We start from the raw sequence: 19,477 nt of genomic DNA on the forward strand, positions 1-19,477 counted from the left end.
TTTAAAGCACCAGTTCCATTGGCAGCAAAACAGGCCCAGAGCATAATACTACCACTACTATGCTTGACGGTAGGGGTAGTGTTCCTGGAATTAAAGGCCTCACCTTTTCTCCTCCAAACATATTGCTAAATATTGTGGCCAAACAGCTTAATTTTTGTTTCCAGTATTTTTTCAGTGTTCAAAGTAGCTTAAATTAATCTTATAAATTGTATTCATAAAATATGCAATCAAATCAAGGTGCTAAATGTATTTGGCGGTGATTGAATTGTGCCTTTATACATTGGATTCAGTGGACTTGCATCCAAAAATTACACTCTGTTAATCTTTTACATGACAAGCGTTCATTTTATTGTCTTCCATGGATGAAAACAGAACTTGTGTGTGCGGTCTTCACATGCAATACAAAAATATGCATTTGTACAACATAAAAAAAATGTATTGGCCCATTTAAGAAAAAAAAAAGAAAAAGAAAAAAATTGTACAGCCTTTTTACATGACAAAAATATAAATATATATACATCTGTATCAGCCGTAGCGGGACGTATCCAAAAAAATGTGGTGATGCATTTTACATATAAAATGTTCATACAAATATTAGAAGAGTCATAAATTGCTGTACATTAAATAAGTTATTTACAGTACTTACCATAGCAAACACAAAACTGACAGTGTATTCCAACATGTCACTCAGCCGCACACTTGTACACAACACACACCCGAGTGAAGCCAACAATCACAAAGGAAAAACACACACACAAGAGGTAACGTTTAAGGAACATAGAGGACACTTTTGTGCTGAGGTCCTGATTTTCTTTTCTTCTTTTTTTCAGCTGCTGTTAAAAACTTAATAAGGTGCACTTGACAAGAGTGGAACCAATTGACCATAATATTAGGATTATTAGAATAATATGTTTACTTTATGGGAGGATGCTGAATAAGGATGGAAAACATTTCATAAAATAAGAAAAGAATAACCAAAAACACTGCAATGGTTGATTCACATAACTACCCCCCCCCCCCCACACACACAAATAATAAAATGTAATTTTAAATATGTGTCAGAAAAGGCCTGCTGGACTGAATTATCCCAAATATTTATATTTTTAATTTAAATGATAAAATGTACATCAATTTGAAAAATGGTGTAATGTTCAGTTCACCAAAAATAGTGTTTTTTGGTTCACTAAATTACCCCCACAAATGTAAAAAAATTAAATAAAATCATGACAAAAAGTAAAGCAATGGTTGCTACACAAGATTATCATTAATTAATTTTCATCTATAATTTATTTAAAACTTAAAAAGCTGTTTTTTAATGCCAGAAAAGGCTGTAATGGTTGTTCACAAAATTACCAAAACATTTTTAAAATACATGTAAAAATGCCCCAAAAATGTTGGGTTTCACTGAATCAAGAAATAAATGACATATAACACAAAAAAATGTTGATTCACTAAATTATCCCCCCAAAAAACAATAGAATAATAGAAAATCAAATAAATTCATATTTAAAAATGCCTCTGTCACTAAATTATCACAAAAAACACCATAAAACAAATGTTTAAAGATAAAAAATACAAAACACCCGCTTTGCTAAATTATATATCTTTTTTAAAAACATTTAAAAAAAACTAACTACAAATACATTTTAAAATGCCTGCTTCATTAAAAAATTGGGAGAGAAAAAAATATATATCTAAAAAAAAAAAAAACATTTTTAAAAAGCAAGAATGTGCCATATTGGTTGAATCACTAAATTACCCAAAAATAATAACATCTCTTTAAATTCCAGAAAACAGTAAATATGCCAAACCAAATAGCTCTGTGGAGGTTGTTTGAAATCCTGCTGACAAAGTGCATACTGTGTGTGCGTGTGTGTGTGTGTGCGCGCGCGCAGGTCAACATTGTCACGCATCACATGCAATCACTGTTCAACGTGGAGTCTAATGAAGTGAGCCAACGTCACGCAAGCGGCCTCCCTCATGGCTGTCAAACCTTCAGGGGGGTCAACTAAAGGTTGCTGTGGGTGCATTTCATGTCCTGCAGTGTGTGTGTGTGTTTCTGCTAAGGGAAGGACTCGTGAGCAGAGGTGGTGAGCACGCACACGCACACACACACAAACAAACAAACACACAGAATCATTTAAAAGCCTCAAAGTTAAGAACTGAAAGGCCAAAAAAAAAGAAGGGAGGAAAAATAAGAGACAACTTTGCAGGCCAGAGGTGCGCATGTTGGGAAGGAGACAAGAAGAAGTGGAAGCAGAGAGTCGGAGGCAATGCTTTGAACAATCCTGCGGGCGTTAAAGATTCAGGAGCATGCAAGGCAGACCCAGGCTTTGTGTTGCATTGCTTAAGTGTGCTGCTACAACCTGCAGGGCGACACAACACACAAGACAAGACAGCAAAAAGGAAGAGGCCATCATTAATAAAGCTGTTAGTGGTTGTGTTCAACAGACACATTAGGAGAGGAGTTATTATTGTAAACACAACACATTGCATGAAGATGAAAGATTATTGGGTTATTACACCGTGCAAACAACTATTTCTCCTTACAAACATTCCTCTGATTATCCGCTTAAAAAGTAGAAAGTTCATTCCAATGTAAAAACATACCAATAGAAATAGTCAATAGTATTTTAAGATGATCTCCTAACTATTTGACTGCAACACATGTTTACGTTGTGCTAAATGATGATGAAAAGAGCATGTAGTGTACACTTACTCATCATCAACTGTACTGCGGGATTATTTCTATCTGACTTCAAGTGATGTTTTAGTTGGTGAATTGTATACGTTAATACCTCCTGATAAAATATCATTAAGGAGTGAGACCATGGTAACTTTTAGCACAACCTGGATCATTCTTATCAATTATTTTAACATTTGAAACATGTTTTAAGAAAGGTGATGAATACATTTGGACAAGGAATTGTTGCCCAATTAAAAAAAGGCAATGCAAATGAAATGTCCTTTTAGCAGTGAGCCTAATATTAGAGAATATTCTTCCCCAATATGAGTACAATGTCAATTACCAGCAAATTACTGGCTAATATTTGCAAGGAATAGTTACAGTAATTTACTGTGAAATATCTTTATTGCAATTTACTGTAACTGCAGAGCTGTGGTTTTTACAGTTAATTACAATAAAAATCCAAATACATGCTGTAACTTCACAATTGTAATTTTACAGTTCATTCACCGTTTCAATGCAGAATGAGTGCCTTGTTGTACCTAAGTCACAGTAAATATGTACTTTCACATATTTACTGTGAAATTAATGCAATTATTAGCCAGTAACTTACTGTGTAGGGATGCTCCGTATCAGTACTCAACGTTACCAATTTTCACTTATTTTGTGTGTTCATGTGGTAGTAATTGTTCTTTTTTTTTAGTACCAAAATCTAACAATTTTTCATTTAAAATGTAACACTGAGCTAATCATTTTGTTATGAGACATGCACCTGGGCATAGGCTCATTGGCAACACTAAATTGGAGTGTGAATGTTGTCTGTGTTGGCCCTGCGATGAGGTGGTGACTTGTCCAGGGTGTACCGTGCCCGAATGCAGCTGGGATAGGTTCCAGCCCCTCCCCACCCTTCCAACGAGAGAAACAAGCGGTCGAAAATGTAAGGATGGATGATGTTTCATCTTGTTTGCTTACACTTCTGAGTCTCATTTGCAAATATCCGTCCACTTCAGTTTGTCCAAAGTGTGTTGCCGTAGTCAGGTAGTAGTCTTTGGCCTAATGTTAATTGTTAGTCTTGTCTTATGTTGCACCCTACAAAGTGTTCATACTGTAAGTACTGTGTTATTATGCACCAGCTGTTTCATTGTAACATCCATCTTAGTTTTAGTTTTCACTACCAAATTTGGTGGTGTTGAAGTCGCCGTGTAAAATCGCAAATGCTAATCAGTAGCATGTATATGGCATATTCAATGCAAATTAGCATCGAGTTAGTGCATTTTTGAAAAGTGAAGCCTTACTTTCTATCATGCATACCAACTCTGTCGGCATAGATAATTACAACATAACCAAAAGACAGTCGGCTGTGAATTTGCTTGTTTGCATGCCAAGTGCTTGAGCAGAAAGTCACGTGCAACGCAGGTTTTAAAAAATGGTGTCGTTTGATTGGACGTAACTCGGTCCTCGGTAGTGTCGATGGAATTTGGCTGGAACTTATAAAAGTACCAAATTTGGTATACGGCTAATGGTGGTGTCATACTTGGGTTGTAGACTTTTATACATGCAAATCAAATTTTTCCTAAATCGAGTTAAAGCTTTTCTTACTGTCACTTACACACAAATACGTACACACACACATAGGAGTGACCTGGAGAGATGCACTTAAAAACAAGCTATTCACCAAGGATAGATGAATTTTAAGTCCATAATACTTTTTCTTGCTCTGCTAGTGAGTGTTCAGACAGATGTGAGGTCTGTGGTGTCATGAAAGGACTTCTATCAAAACAGTAAACATGTCATTTGGACTAATTAATCATTCTTAAGACTGAGCCAGTGCACCATAAAAAAAAATCAGCAGATCTTTATTTCCACATGTCCATATCCTAGGAAGATACATACTCCGCAGACTTCCAGAAGTGCCCAGGGTGAGACAGCCTGCGGTTGAGCTTGGGCAACTTCTCCAGCATGTCGGCCAGCTGCGTGAAGGTGGGCCGCTCACGCAGCTCGTACGCCCAGCAGGCCGAGAGGATCTCCTGAGACAGAGTGTGGGTCAGCGCGCCTGGCAGAGCACGCTCACATGTTTTGGAATATTTCAGGTGTGGCACTCACAGTGACTTCTTTCCCCAGGCTGATCTCTGCCAGGACCTTTTTGATACCTTCTCCACTCCCAACCTGCCAGATGGTTGCTTCCACAGGCTGGTTGGTGATTGGCCAGTCCCTTGCTTGGAGCTCGTACCAAATTGTGCTGTAAAAAATCAGAGTGGGGAGGAGCTTAAAGGACCCAAATTTTACTTAACACGTTTTTTTATGTATGTCTTGTTCCTGAAATGAATCTGGCAGTCATTTCCCATAATATCGATCAGTTTTTAAGTCATTTGTAGATCACTAATTGTACTTGGAACACCGGACTCGATACACCGCCCCATCTTGGTGTGACGTTATCTAGAACTGGAGATCATTTCCCTCATAAACAGTGTGGAAAAAGGCATGTACTGTATTTTTCGTCCTTTAAGACGCTACTTTTTCAACAAGGTTTAAACCCTGCGGTTTATACAAAGGTGAGTGCTAATCCATGGATTTTTATTCGTTAACGACCATAATGTTTTGTAAACAGCAGACTTACATAGTAGTCACACCAACACTTACACTAAGAAGGTGTTACTGTTTGTGCTACAGCACCACCTTTTGGACAAGTTCGCTCACTGCAGGTTGAAAGTCTACACTACAGTATTTCCTTCAGTTTTGTGCCTTGAACTGGAAGTATAAGTGCTCTTCAGTCATCCATAGCCTTTATATTTATTTGGTTTCTTCATTCATCACTCCAAGCAACATTTCTAAGTTTACAGTATAACTAAAACAATTCATACTTTCTGAACTCTACGTGCTAGCGTAATGTAATAAAGCTAGTGTCGTTAGTATTAGCTAATATACTAACACGTTTACAAGTGTTTGTGTTAGTATTATTAACTTACAATAGTATCCTTTTTGTGTTGTTTCAGTATCACAAATTCCACAGTAAATTCACCAAAACGTCACCGCTGAGTTATTGAGTCTGTTTAGCTGATAAGAGAGCTAGCTTCCGCCGCTCGAGGGTCCAGGACGAGGAGTTCTGTTTTGTTTGATTAGCCATTTTACAGACAGTGTTTGGGAACAATTAAGGTATGTAAATAAACATTAACAAAATATTTCGGTGTAAATACCTAATTTCACAACGTATATATCTGCGACTTATCGTCCGAGTCAGCTAATATATGGAAACATATTTTTTCTTCTAAAATGTTGTGGGTGCGACTTACATCACCAAAAATGATTCCCGGGCGCGGGCACCGCTGCTGCTCACTGCTCCCCTCACCTCCCGGGGGGGTGATCAAGGGTGATGGGTCAAATGTGGAGAATAATTTCGCCACACCTAGTGTGTGTGTGACAATCATGGGTACTTGGGACGGTATAGCTCGGTTGGTAGAGCGGCCGTGCCAGGGTTGCGGGTTCGATCCCCGCTTCCGCCATCCTAGTCACTGCCGTTGTGTCCTTGGGCAAGACACTTTACCCACCTGCTCCCAGTGCCACCCACACTGGTTTAAATGTAACTTAGATATTTGGTTTCACTATGTAAAGCGCTTTGAGTCACTTGAGAAAAAGCGCTATATAAATGTAATTCACTTCACTTCACTTTAACTTTAACTTAACATACTGGTGCGCTTTATAGTCTGGAAAATAGGATAAAACTATTATTTTCATCGCTTAATTGAATGTTTTTGTCGCCCTTGTCCACGATTACTTCAAAACTGATATGGTCTTCTGCCGGCTGATACAGGCCCGCCCACCTTTCGGAGCTAAAAGTGGGGGTTCTGAAAATTTGCTATAAAACAAGCCTAAAAACTATTTTGGGGGCTATTTTACCTTTAGACATAATTTTTAGGTCCAGACCTAATAAAAATAATGTTGCGCCCTGTAAGCATGAGTGGGACAGGTGGTGTCGTAAAGGTGCATTGAAGTGAACGTACCCAAAGGCATACACGTCTGCTGCGGTGGAGAAAGGTAGTCGGTCCTCATTGTTACCGGGGCTCATTTTGCGCACAATTTCTGGCGCCAAGTAACAAATCCAGCCATGTGGAAGTTTTAGTTGATTCTCCCGCCTGTAAAGAATTTATACAAAATATACATGAGCTTATGTTGTGCGTTTAAAAGAGGGCATGAATAATAGATATTCAAATTTTACACAGTTTCCATTTGCAAGGCTCACAACTGACTGATGGTATTAATCACACTTTAAGCTCACTTGTGTGGCACTTCTCACCTTCCTTCCTGAACAACTCCAGAGATCCCAAAAAGACCAAAATCAGTGATCACAACCTTGTTGGTATCGTGAAAAACGTTCTTTGACTTCAAGTCTTTGTGGACGATGCCTTTAGCGTGCAGGTATCCCATGCCCTAAATAGGGACACAGACATTCACAGTTGCATCATCTCAGCTATTAAATGCCTTGAATGTAAAAACTCAAATATAACCAAATTAATAATCAAATATTTATAATAAAGACCTGACATTAATGTTGATTAATAAAATGTATTTTTGACTAATAAGATCAGTGGGAGGGTCTCGCACAGGGTGCCATTGAAGCTAGGACCGCCACTGAACAAGATAAACTGACTTGCCTAACTGCTGAAAACAAGTAAAAAAATGTTGTTTCCATTATAGTACCATTACTTAAGATAAACAAATAAGTGTAATATGGAAAACATACAATAGGAACATAGTAATACATTTTAGGGGTGTCCTGATCTATTGATATCAGTCCAATGTCAGCAAAACAAAACAAGGTATTAGATTATATCGGTCTGCATCTAAAACATCCGCTACAATAATTCTGATACAAGCATTATGTTCCGTTACAGCTAACGTTTCTTCTTGCTAGCTTAGTAGGTAGACAACCTGTCTCCATTTGAGAGTCTTTTAAGATTCTTTACTTCAAAACACTGTAAAACTGATCATACAGAAATAAAGTATGTCGATATAACTAACATGAGATATAAAATAACTTCTCTGCGACATTCAAACATAAAAGAAATGCATTTAAACAAATGCACTAGCTTGATGCTAATTTACATTGGACATGCCATATACATGCTAATGTACATGGCGATTTTAACACCTGCGAATTTGGCGATCAAAACTACTAAGATGCAAACAAACAGCTGGTGTGTAATAAGCTGATGTGCCCTTTTTAACATCCCACACTGCAAAATACAGTACAGTAAGTAAAAAGTATGTATTATTTGTGCTGATAGACTGATGTTGGTATTGGCCAATAGTCAAGGCTACAATATAAGTGTTATATTGGAATGGAAAATGTTTATCGGGACACATACCTTAATAAATATGCTGTTATTAAAGAAAATAAGTACATTTCACCTAGAATTTTATTTTGTCTTTCTTTTTTGCAGCAATAACTGCTCAGTGAGAGTGCTCATGTGCTGACTGTTAAATTAAAAAAAAATACTCTACCTTTACAATTTCCTGGGCAATTTGTCTGGTCTTGTTGATATCCAAAGTGTTCTTAGTATCTCTCACGACAGAATACAGCGTCCTCCCTTTACAGAAACTTGGAGCAGACAACAAAAGACACACAATAAATGATCACATGTCACTTTGGAGTCACTTTAATGTCGCCGTACGTCCGAGACCCCAGCTCTCACCTGGTGATGATGGCTAAGTGGGGCGGGGCCATGCAGGCCCCCATGAAGAGCACCACGTTTTCATGCCTCGTCTGCCTGTAATTCATCACTTCCTTTTTAAAGAGCTTCAGGTGGTCCTGATTGTTCCCGTCGATTTCCAGAAGTCGGATGGCCACCTCGCCGTGCCACCGACCTTTGTGCACCTTTCCCCAGCGGCCCTAGGCGAACAAACATCTCCATCAAAATCATTTATCATTCAGATAAAAATACGGTACATACACTCGTCTGACACTGCATTAAGCACACATGGAGAATTGTGCTCAGTCATACTCAGACTGAGAGGTTCTCATTCATATATTGAATTGTAGTGGCCGACTAGGAATACATTTGGGCTGCCACAAATAGAATTGGCACTACCTGTTAGGTGGCGGTATGCATCGTAACTCAAGTGTTGGTTATCAAAATACATGTGGTCGTTATATGCTGTGGGAGCAGGGCAGGACACTTTCACAAGCGCATTACCGGGGCAGTGAAAGACGAGGTGTGAAAGTGTGCTGAGCACCTTCACAAGCGTGCTGAGCACCTTCACAAGCGTGCAGCCCAGCTTTCGACTAGTGAGAGTCATGATTAGCAATACAGTCGTCCGTACCTACATCTCGTTTCAAATATTGCTGCTTTACTAAAGAGTCTTCGCAGGTTTCCACAAGTCAAATTTAAGACTTTTCAAGACTTTTTGAAGACCATAAAGGATATAATTGAAGACCAATTCATACCCATACGGACAAAAAAGTACATTGGAAGACAAAATGATTTAACTAATTAAACACACCAGAAGACTCTACTGTAAACTAATTGAAAAAAATATTAGCAAACATCATAACAGCCATTTTTCAGATTTGCTATAGAACTGTTTTCTTGCAAAAGGTGCAGTGTGCTTTATATCAAGTGTTTTTATGTAACAACAAACAGAACGTCAACAATGGTAGGGGAAAGCACAACAATATATTGTCTGGGAAAGGGACTCTTAGCTACTCTGTGAAATCTAAATGGTTAAATTATGCAGTGTTTTTGCAGCTGTCAGAATTGAGCAAACAGATAAAAACATCTACAGTACTACTACTGTATCTGCACAAAGTTGTGAAAAACAGAGCGTCGATATTAATTTGCAGTTAAAGTTCTTTAAACATGAATAGTATACGTCAGTAAACAGCTAGACAAGGTCTGAAGTTGTTTTTTTAACATTATATTTGAGGAAACGTCAAACCAGTGGCAACATAATGTTTAATGTGGTGCTAGTGTTACAGTTAATTTAGCACCAAACAACATCAGGGAATATCACAAACACCTTTTATACATGTGTCTAATGCTGCGGGTCAGAGGAGCATCAACATTTGCATTTCAAAATATGGGACATCTCCTGAGAAAATTGGTATGAATATGGGATTACTCTACATCACAATATTTCGCCATCTACTCAATTCTACACAAATTTATATCAGTTTATGGATTCAATACATTATAAGGTTTCCTCGTATGGAACCCTGAAATATTGCTGCAGCGAAAAAAAAAGGCAACTGTTCACAAGCAGGGCAAACAGGCTGGTGCCTAAACAATGTTTATAGCTATCTATTTGACTAATTATTTATTCCTTTAAATACTAAATACTGGTATCATGTGTATATATTGTATCTGCTGATGTACTTCGGTTGTTGTTGTAAAAAAATAATAAATAAATAAATCTGATACGATGTATATCAAAATGCCAAATATTGGTGCCGATAATCGGTCAATCTCTAATAAAAACATTTATATAGAAGGTTGAGGTTGAAGGTTTTGTATGCTCTAACTATAAAAACATTTGATTTAATGAAATAATCTTATACTTCCCGGAAATGTGTTTATCGCGGTCATTCCCGGTACCAATTAACTGCAATCAATGAGGGACGACTGTAGTGATAAGAAGCCAGAGCCTTTTTTATGGGCCCGGGGAACATCGTATAAAGAAAAACAAACAAACATACTACAAAAAAACTATAAAAAAGGTCAAAAAAACTAACAGGGCATAATGTAACGATAAGTTAAAATGTTGATAACAAACATGACACAATGATTGGTCTGTTCAATGTTTTTTTGACATTTAAAAAAAGGTGTGTCGTAACCAATTAAGCAAGGTGAATGCATCATCTAGAATCCTGCTCCCCCACCCTTCTTGTGTATCTAAATAAATAAAACATGACAAACTGTTATAAGCATAGACCCCACAATAATTAACATATTCCTCTCTGACTGTGTTCCTTGATGTGGTTATGTGTGTTGCTGTGGCCATTGATTATATGAAGTGTGTGTCCTCACCTTCCCTATGAGTTCTCCAAGGTCCAGCTGCTCAAAGGGGATGTCCCACTCCTGCAGGTACACACTGGTCTGGCTGGCTTTGCGGGAAATGGGGACCTTCCACTGATTCCCTCGAGGGCAGGGCAGATCATCCAGCTTGTCGCCTTCGCACTCACTATCAGAGCCCATGTTCATCCGCATCTCGTCCTCGTTCTCGTCATCCTCTTCATCATCGTTCTCCTCCTCGTCATCCTCATTGTCCTCTTCAAGCTCAGGGTCTTCTTCTTCCACATCAATGTCCTCCTCTTCTTCCTAGAAGAGTATCACAAATGAGTTCTGTTACTGGAGTTAAAAGCACAGTAATATTCAGACAAATGTTTCTCAAACTCCCCGCTATTTTTTTTACTGACAGAGTAAAATCATGAAGATTTTTACAGACCATTCCTTTTCTGATTGTAAATTTTATGGCATTTCAAGATGCATTTTTTTTCTTTTGTTAAGTATAAAGAAATTATAATACAAGCAAAAAGTAAATTAAAATTATATATATATTTTTTAATAAAATGACAATTCTAATGCATTTTAATAAGCTTAAGTCATGGAAAGGAGCCACATTTGCAAAGTGGGTCCTGAGCTAAAAATGTAAAAAAAATTAGGATCGCCTCATATCATCACTATATCAATATTAGGATGTCATACTCTACCTCTTCATCTTCATCTTCAACCAGCTCATCATGTATGTCATCCACTGATTGCTCAATCTCACTACTGTGATAAACATAATTTGCATTAGAGAGAGAAGTGGAAGAAAAACAAAGCATGGTTAATGTAAATGAGACAGGAATAGAAAAGTTTTACACTGTGTTTTGCAGAACATCCGGGTGTAAAGTAACAGGACTGGAAACATCTGTGAAAAAATTGGAGAAATAATAAATACACTACTTAATTTTAATCTGTAATGCAGTTATTCCCAACCTTTATTGAGCCTCTAGGAACATCTCAAAGATCATTTAGTTGTTCTGCATGTCAGTATTTTTAGCCGCACAAAAATACATTATTTGTTGAAAATAAATACATTTTTTTTTTTAAATATTTAAGTAAAATTTGATCATTACCAGCGGCACAGTGGTTGGGAATCACTGCTCTCCTGAACTCTTTCCATTTAAAAAAATACTAACACAAAAACAAATAACAATAATAAAATATAAAAAATACATTGAAAAACTATATATTTTTAAAAAGACTGCCCATTTCCAACACCGTGAATTGAATAAAACATGCATTTTGCAACTACCGCCAGCAGATGGCGATACAGTATTAAGCATGCAATGGTGGGGCTAGCACACAAGCATGAGACACTGCTAAACGCCTAAGAGAAAACTTGCAGAGGACAGGAGGAGCTGCAGGGCATGTAGGACTTGTACAAAGCAATGATGAGATGTAACAATGCAGTGTGACATGTCGGGACTCACCAGGGAAGATAAACTGCTGTCTATGCTGAAAGTAGCAGGCGGCTTTTGTTAAAAAGAGAGAGAGAGAGAGAGAGAGAGTGGGATAGGCCGGCAAGCATGGCAGAGGGGAGAGGCTCTTGGTTAGAGACATTTTTTTTAAAGAACTCAATCATTGTTCAGTGTTATTTCTATATATGACTTTATTTATTATAGGGGAAAATCAGTATAATAATACTGCATGCTTGCATGCACATTGGACTTACTAAAGTACACAGAAGTGTTATGTTAGTTTCCTTTTTGTAAGCTGCCATTGTGTGAGTCACCTGGGAAGTTGAAGCGACTGTCCCGATGACCTTTGGGGGATGGGTTGGGCGGCGGTGTGGCGCTCGGAGGATTACTCTGTTGAAAGGGTGCTGGTGAGGAGGGCGTGGATGAGGTAGTGGAGGACGGATTGCTGCTAGAGTCCAGCTGGTTGAGGACAGGAGGGTGATCCTGCTGACGAAAGCGACACTTGAAGGTCCCCTATGATAAATTTTGCCTGTTCTGACTTATAAATGTTACAATGTTGCATACTGGCTTTGCAGTCTGGTTCTGTTGTGATGTCACAGCGAGGTGGATGTACTTATTTGGACATTAATTAGCCATACCTGAGAGCTTCAGGCTATGGGTACACGCTAAAAGTAAGATAATGTATTATTTTCATATAATCTTAGCATGAGCATAATAAAACCAATGTGTTACATGAGGTGACATACATGCTGCTAAAATCTATTTAACGTTCAGGAAGATTTTTTTTCATTATGTCTGGAAAAAAATTGTGGCGATGACTTCAAGATATATATTTAAACAGTGTACATTTTTAAAAGACAAACTATGACAATTTTGTAGAGGATGGGGCGTGCTTTCATTTGCAATCTGGGAACTTCTCCAGAAACATCTTGCAGACGCACTCAAGAAAACTGGTTATATAAGTGACAGTGGCGCATAATTTACACTAAAGCATATCCAATACAAATTAACTAGATCAGTGGTTTTCAAACTTTTTTCCACCAAGTACCACCTCAGAAATCACTTGCCTCTCCAAGTACCACCATAATGACCAACATTAAAATACAGTAGCATAGCAGGCCTAAATTCTCATAAAAAATAAAACAGAGTATGCAGGTATTATAGTATTTTTGGCCACTGTACAAACCCCGTTTCCATATGAGTTGGGAAATTGTGTTAGATGTAAATATAAATAGAATACAATGATTTGCAAATCATTTTCAACCCATATTCAATTGAATGCACTACAAAGACAAGATATTTGATGTTCAAACTCATAAACTTTTTTTTTTTTTGCAAATATTAATTAACTTAGAATTTCATGGCTGTAACATGTGCCAAAGTAGTTGGGAAAGGGCATGTTCACCACTGTGTTACATGGCCTTTCCTTTTAACAACACTCAGTAAACGTTTGGGAACTGAGGAGACACATTTTTTAAGCTTCTCGGGTGGAATTCTTTCCCATTCTTGTTTGACGTACAGCTTAAGTTGTTCAACAGTCCGGGGGTCTCCGTTGTGGTATTTTAGGCTTCATAATGCACCACACATTTTCAATGGGAGACAGGTCTGGACTACAGGCAGGCCAGTCTAGTACCCGCACTCTTTTACTATGAAGCCACGTTGATGTAACACGTGGCTTGGCATTGTCATGCTGAAATAAGCAGGGGCGTCCATGGTAACGTTGCTTGGATGGCAACATATGTTGCTCCAAAACCTGTATGTACCTTTCAGCATTAATGGCGCCTTCACAGATGTGTAAGTTACCCATGTCTTGGACACTAATACACCCCCATACCATCACAGATAATGGCTTTTCAACTTTGCGCCTATAACAATCCGGATGGTTCTTTTCCTCTTTGGTCCGGAGGACACGACGTCCACAGTTTCCAAAAACAATTTGCAATGTGGACTCGTCAGACCACAGAACACTTTTCCACTTTGTATCAGTCCATCTTAGATGAGCTCAGGCCCAGCGAAGCCGACAGCGTTTCTGGGTGTTGTTGATAAACGATTTTCGCCTTGCATAGGAGAGTTTTAACTTGCACTTACAGATGTAGCGACCAACTGTAGTTACTGACAGTGGGTTTCTGAAGTGTTCCTGAGTCCATGTGGTGATATCCTTTACACACTGATGTCGCTTGTTGATGCAGTACAGCCTGAGGGATCGAAGGTCACGTGCTTAGCTGCTTACGTGTAGTGATTTCTCCAGATTCTCTGAACCCTTTGATGATATTACGGACCGTTGATGGTGAAATCCCTAAATTCCTTGCAATAGCTGGTTGAGAAAGGTTTTTCTTAAACTGTTCAACAATTTGCTCACGCATTTGTTGACAAAGTGGTGACCCTCGCCCCATCCTTGTTTGTGAATGACTGAGCATTTCATGGAATCTACTTTTATACCCAATCATGGCACCCACCTGTTCCCAATTTTCCTGTTCACCTGTGGGATGTTCCAAACAAGTGTTTGATGAGCATTCCTCAACTTTATCAGTATTTATTGCCACCTTTCCCAACTTCTTTGTCACGTGTTGCTGGCATCAAATTCTAAAGTTAATAATTATTTGAAAAAAAAAAAATGTTTTATCAGTTTGAACATCAAATATGTTGTCTTTGTAGCATATTCAACTGACTATCGGTTGAAAATGATTTGCAAATCATTGTATTCCGTTTATATTTAGATCTAACACAATTTCCCAACTCATATGGAAACGGGGTTTGTAAGATTACACACAGTTTGAGCGTGTTTATAGAAAAATAAAACACTGTACTCACAGAATAATAAATCAAATAAAATTGATTGAAATTGGAGGCTGCTAAAGGGCGGACGTAAGCGGATAAAGTGGAGAACATTCGGTTCCCACGCATGTTGAGCGATAGAAATGGTAGCACAAGACAGTTCTGTTTGTGTCTTAACTGTTCAATTTGGTGTAGACTACGACCGAGAGCAGTCAGATTGCAACGACTTCCATTGAACGCTGATAAACCTTCAATAACGGCTCAAGTCGCGTCATTACAATATAAAATTAAGTGATTTTTTGAAACACTACTGGACGGAGCCTGTGGACCACTAGTCGTACGAGTACCACAGTTTGAGAATTACTGATCTTGACCACAAGGAAGTGTTTTATATGTAAATCATCATAGGGCTCTTGAACTCTGTCAAAGGATCGCATTGTGTTAACGGGGCACATTCATTTCATAGTATATTTTAATCGTGCATTACAACCACAAAAACAAACATGCTGTCGAATTAATTGTAAAGTTTGGATAGCTACAACTCTTGTATCCGACCGATCTGGTCAGATTGTGTTGGTCCTCGACGACCATAAGTGTGCCTTTATCAAACGTTCACACAGCAGTGGGAGAAGCTGGAAAGACGTCAGATGGCAAAAATCACCTGCAGAACTATTTGACTTTCACACTAAAGCAAACAGATCTGGAACAGTCAGACACAGAAGACATCTGTGCCAAAATGTTCTGAATGTTCACACATACAAACACTTAAGTGCCAGACAAGAGACTAGTCTGGCACCTCAGTGCCTCACCGATTGAGCAAGATAAAATGCTGTTTGAAAAGCACCACATTTCTACCTTTTTGGTAAGGGCCTTCGGTAGGGTGCCAAACTGGGGTGCTTCAGAGGGACGGTCTACTGGGTTGTTTATATCAGACGGCACGGATTCTGTCCTTCGAATTTTGGCGACTGCAATAGAAAATGGAGACACCATTGCTGATGTGTTTCATTGTATCAGCCACAATACAAAAACTATCTTACTTGGAAGAAAAGAGATTCTGCAGGATGGGGCTTCCTTTGTGCATTTGTTGTGGCACTTTAATCTGCACACAAATAATCAACTCTGGTATTGTATATATGTACCAAGATGATGTAGATTATCACATCAGCCACAGCCAACCATAGATGTGGAAAGTGCTCAACTCACCGACAGTGTTTGCACTTAACCCCGAACATCATGTTCTTATGGCACACCTGACATGTCTGCGAGAGCCAGGACTTGGTGGAAAATCTGCACAGTGAGACACAAACAATGTAGAACCCCTCACAAATGTTTCTTCTTTAGATTATGCATGAAATGAGGGTTTAAAGCTCACCGGTGTGTGACAGGAAGGCCGAAGTCCCTCCTAACTGCTTGGGGAGAGTTACGGCGCATTGGCATCTTATCTAGATATAGTGGGGAAGCAAGAATGGAATAAATATTTAATATTGTCAGTAAGGGTGTTTGATCCGATATATTGGCCCAATATCAGCAAAATGACAGGTATCGGATGATATCAACTTGCATCTAAAAGCTCCGATACAAGCAGTCCTACAGCGTGTTTGTGTAAAACTCAACAGCCAGTTAACTTCTATGTAAATGTCCTCCTAAAAGCACACAAGGTTAGTCTTTTCTTTTCTTTTACTAAAGTAAACATGGTAGTCTACAGGCTAATAAGAGCTATTAGCTGCTGTACACAACAGCTAAGCACACAACAGCACACAAGCTAAACACACACAAGAAGTGTCCTTTATAAAAAACAATATTGCAGTCTAAAACACCACATTTGTCAATATAAACATGTATCAGATATTTATAGTTGTACATTTCTTTTTTGATATTTTTGCATCAAATTTGGGCCTCGTCATGAGGTAGTCAGATGATATTTTAAAATGTGACTGCAGTCTGAACAAAAATGCGACTTGATTGTGACTTTTACGTCATTTATGGGCGAGCTACGTCATTCGTGTGCGCAAGAAAAGACGCAGCCCACCAGCGGAAGTGGATACGTCAGCACAACCTCCGGTTTCGGCGGCTGAATTTTCGGAACATCAGTTAGTCAATTGTGCACAAATAATAGGATATACCGGTATGTAATATATGGAAAAAAAATATACACATAAAATACATATATATATATATATATATATAATATTTATATACACACACACACACACATTTTTAACTTTGATTCTGAAAAAATAGCGATTGTTGAAGGACCGGAATTGACATGTACGCTGTGGCATATTTGCTCACATAATGTGTACCCCGCCTTCCGCCCGATTGTAGCTGAGATAGGCTCCAGCGCCCCCCGCGACCCCAAAGGGAATAAGCGGTAGAAAATGGATGGATGGATGGATAATCCGTACATTGCGTAGGTTGTTTACCTAAATTGAAAAATAAAGCTAATGCAGATGCACGCTGATATACGTGTCTTCTCTTCCTAAAAGCTATAAAAAGATTTTAACCTTCCCGAATATATTACACTATACATATACATTCATACATTATATTACTTTAATTTATTTTCACGTCGAAAAACACACATTTTTAAAGAGTGGCAACTTTTATTTTGGCAAAGTAGTAGTAGAAGAAGCAACTTTCTTGTTCATTTACAGAATCCAAACTTCCTTTGTTTTCACTATATCAAACTGCGCATGCAAGTGACGTCACATTGGGGCCACATTGGGGCCTGTGCACGTTTATACTGGAGTCTGGTAACGATCACATTTTACTTGCAGTGTAAACAGTCAGCAGAAAAACCTTTAGAAAAAATCAGATTAGGTCACTTTGGCCTGCCGTGTAAACGTAGTCTGCTTAAGTATATTTTCACTTGATCAAGCATTTTGTAGCATTCCACACTATATAATAATACATGTATACAACATTTTTGATTTATAATTATTGACTCTTACTTTGCGGAAATGTGTTCATCGCGGTCATGTCCGGAATCAATTAACAGGGACGACTGTACTATGATTCATGCTGATATTGTATCGGATTAGTATCCGTATAGGCCAGTTCTCTAGGCTCCAATATTTGTATCGTATCGGAAGTGAAAAGGTTGTATCGGGACAGCCCTAATTGTCAGTAGCATACTGTACATTAGAGCACACAAAGACAACCATTCACACTTATTTATCAGATGAGCGAGATAGAAACGTGTACCGTATTTTTCGGACTATAAGTCGCAGTTTTTTTCATAGTTTGGCCGGGGGTGCGACTAATACTCAGGAGCAACTTATGTGTGAAATCATTAACACATTACCGTAAAATATCAAATAATATCATTTAGCTCATTCACGTAAGAGACTAGACGTATATAAGATTTCATCGGATTTAGCGATTAGGAGTGACAGATTGTTTGGTAAACGTATAGCATGTTCTATATGTTATAGTTATTTGAATGACTCTTACCATAATATGTTACGTTAACATACCAGGCACGTTCTCAGTTGGTTATTTATGCGTCATATAACGTATACTTATTCAGACTGTTGTTCACTATTCTTTATTTATTTTAAATTGCCTTTCAAATGTCTATTCTTGGTGTTGGGTTTTATCAAATAAATTTCCCCCAAAAATGCGACTTATACTCCAGTGCGACTTATATATGTTTTTTCCCTTCTGTATTATGCATTTTCGGCCGGTGCGACTTATACTCCGAAAAATACGGTATGTTTATACATGTACTGTGTGAGACGTACTCTTAATGAAGCTATGCTCTTCCAACAGGGTGGGTGTGCCAGGGAGAGTGTAAGGCGCAGTGGTTGCAGCTGGGGGGACTCCAGGGGTTCGTATAGGTAAAACAGGGTAGCGAGAGTGCATGTCATCATGCCCGTTCCCATTGACTTGCATATTCAGGAGCACTTTATTCTTTTTGACACATCTGAAAGCATGGAAAGCAAGCATTACACATTTGTCACATGCAAATCAATCAGTAAACAAAACCGATCTAGGATCTTCAAAAATACAAGTCATGTTTTGTCAGCTGGATTCAAGACACAGATGTGATTTCTCATGTATGTTTTGGTCATTAAATTGTATTTTCATAAATAGGACTTAATAAACAAAAACAATAGTTTTTTAAAATTTTTATTTGAATTGATTAGATTTTTTTGGTGTCGAAAAAAAAATAGTTTGATCTTTAATTTTATATTTCATATACCAAAAATAAAATCACCAGTAGGCAGAATGAAAAAACAGACCAAAAACAAATTGCTGATTTTCCTTTTGTTATAAGAAATATAAAATATGTTTAGATCTAGTTATTGCCTTTCGATGTTAAAAAAGAAGAACGTTTTGTACATTTAATACATTTAAATAAGACAATCAGTTTTTGTTTTTCAATTCTCATTCTTAAAACTAAAATTTAATTACCAAAACATACACTGGCTGATTTGCTATTTAACATTAAAACAAATCAACTCACAATCTCATTGATGTAACCTTCTTGGTAGAGTTCATGATTAAAAAGACAGAACGTCCATTGCACGGCTTGCACATGGTAGTGTTTAAAG

At 38.0% G+C, this 19,477-nt stretch overlaps 1 protein-coding gene across 2 annotated transcripts in view; it reads right to left on the reverse strand.

Moving 5' to 3' along the window:
• Positions 1–318: 318 nt before the first annotated feature.
• The window catches only part of ksr1a (kinase suppressor of ras 1a), a 68,919-nt gene continuing 49,760 nt past the window's right edge, over positions 319–19,477 (reverse strand). Inside the window, exons 5-20 of one of the 2 annotated variants that reach the window (XM_061962097.2) lie at positions 18,665–18,846; positions 16,294–16,363; positions 16,125–16,208; positions 15,959–16,020; positions 15,777–15,886; positions 12,461–12,629; positions 12,159–12,200; positions 11,545–11,593; positions 11,391–11,454; positions 10,708–10,998; positions 8,377–8,573; positions 8,186–8,282; positions 6,978–7,111; positions 6,685–6,816; positions 4,790–4,925; positions 319–4,713 (exon numbers count right to left, since the gene is read on the reverse strand). In XM_061962097.2, coding sequence (XP_061818081.1) covers positions 4,564–4,713; positions 4,790–4,925; positions 6,685–6,816; positions 6,978–7,111; positions 8,186–8,282; positions 8,377–8,573; positions 10,708–10,998; positions 11,391–11,454; positions 11,545–11,593; positions 12,159–12,200; positions 12,461–12,629; positions 15,777–15,886; positions 15,959–16,020; positions 16,125–16,208; positions 16,294–16,363; positions 18,665–18,846 — 1,969 coding nt within the window. In that variant the 3' untranslated portion in view covers positions 319–4,563. The remainder of the gene's footprint in view (positions 4,714–4,789; positions 4,926–6,684; positions 6,817–6,977; positions 7,112–8,185; positions 8,283–8,376; positions 8,574–10,707; positions 10,999–11,390; positions 11,455–11,544; positions 11,594–12,158; positions 12,201–12,460; positions 12,630–15,776; positions 15,887–15,958; positions 16,021–16,124; positions 16,209–16,293; positions 16,364–18,664; positions 18,847–19,477) is intronic. The other variant, XM_061962098.2, reaches the window with a different exon arrangement.

Source organism: Nerophis lumbriciformis, linkage group LG09 (assembly GCF_033978685.3).
Source record: "Nerophis lumbriciformis linkage group LG09, RoL_Nlum_v2.1, whole genome shotgun sequence".
NCBI lineage: Eukaryota > Metazoa > Chordata > Actinopteri > Syngnathiformes > Syngnathidae > Nerophis > Nerophis lumbriciformis.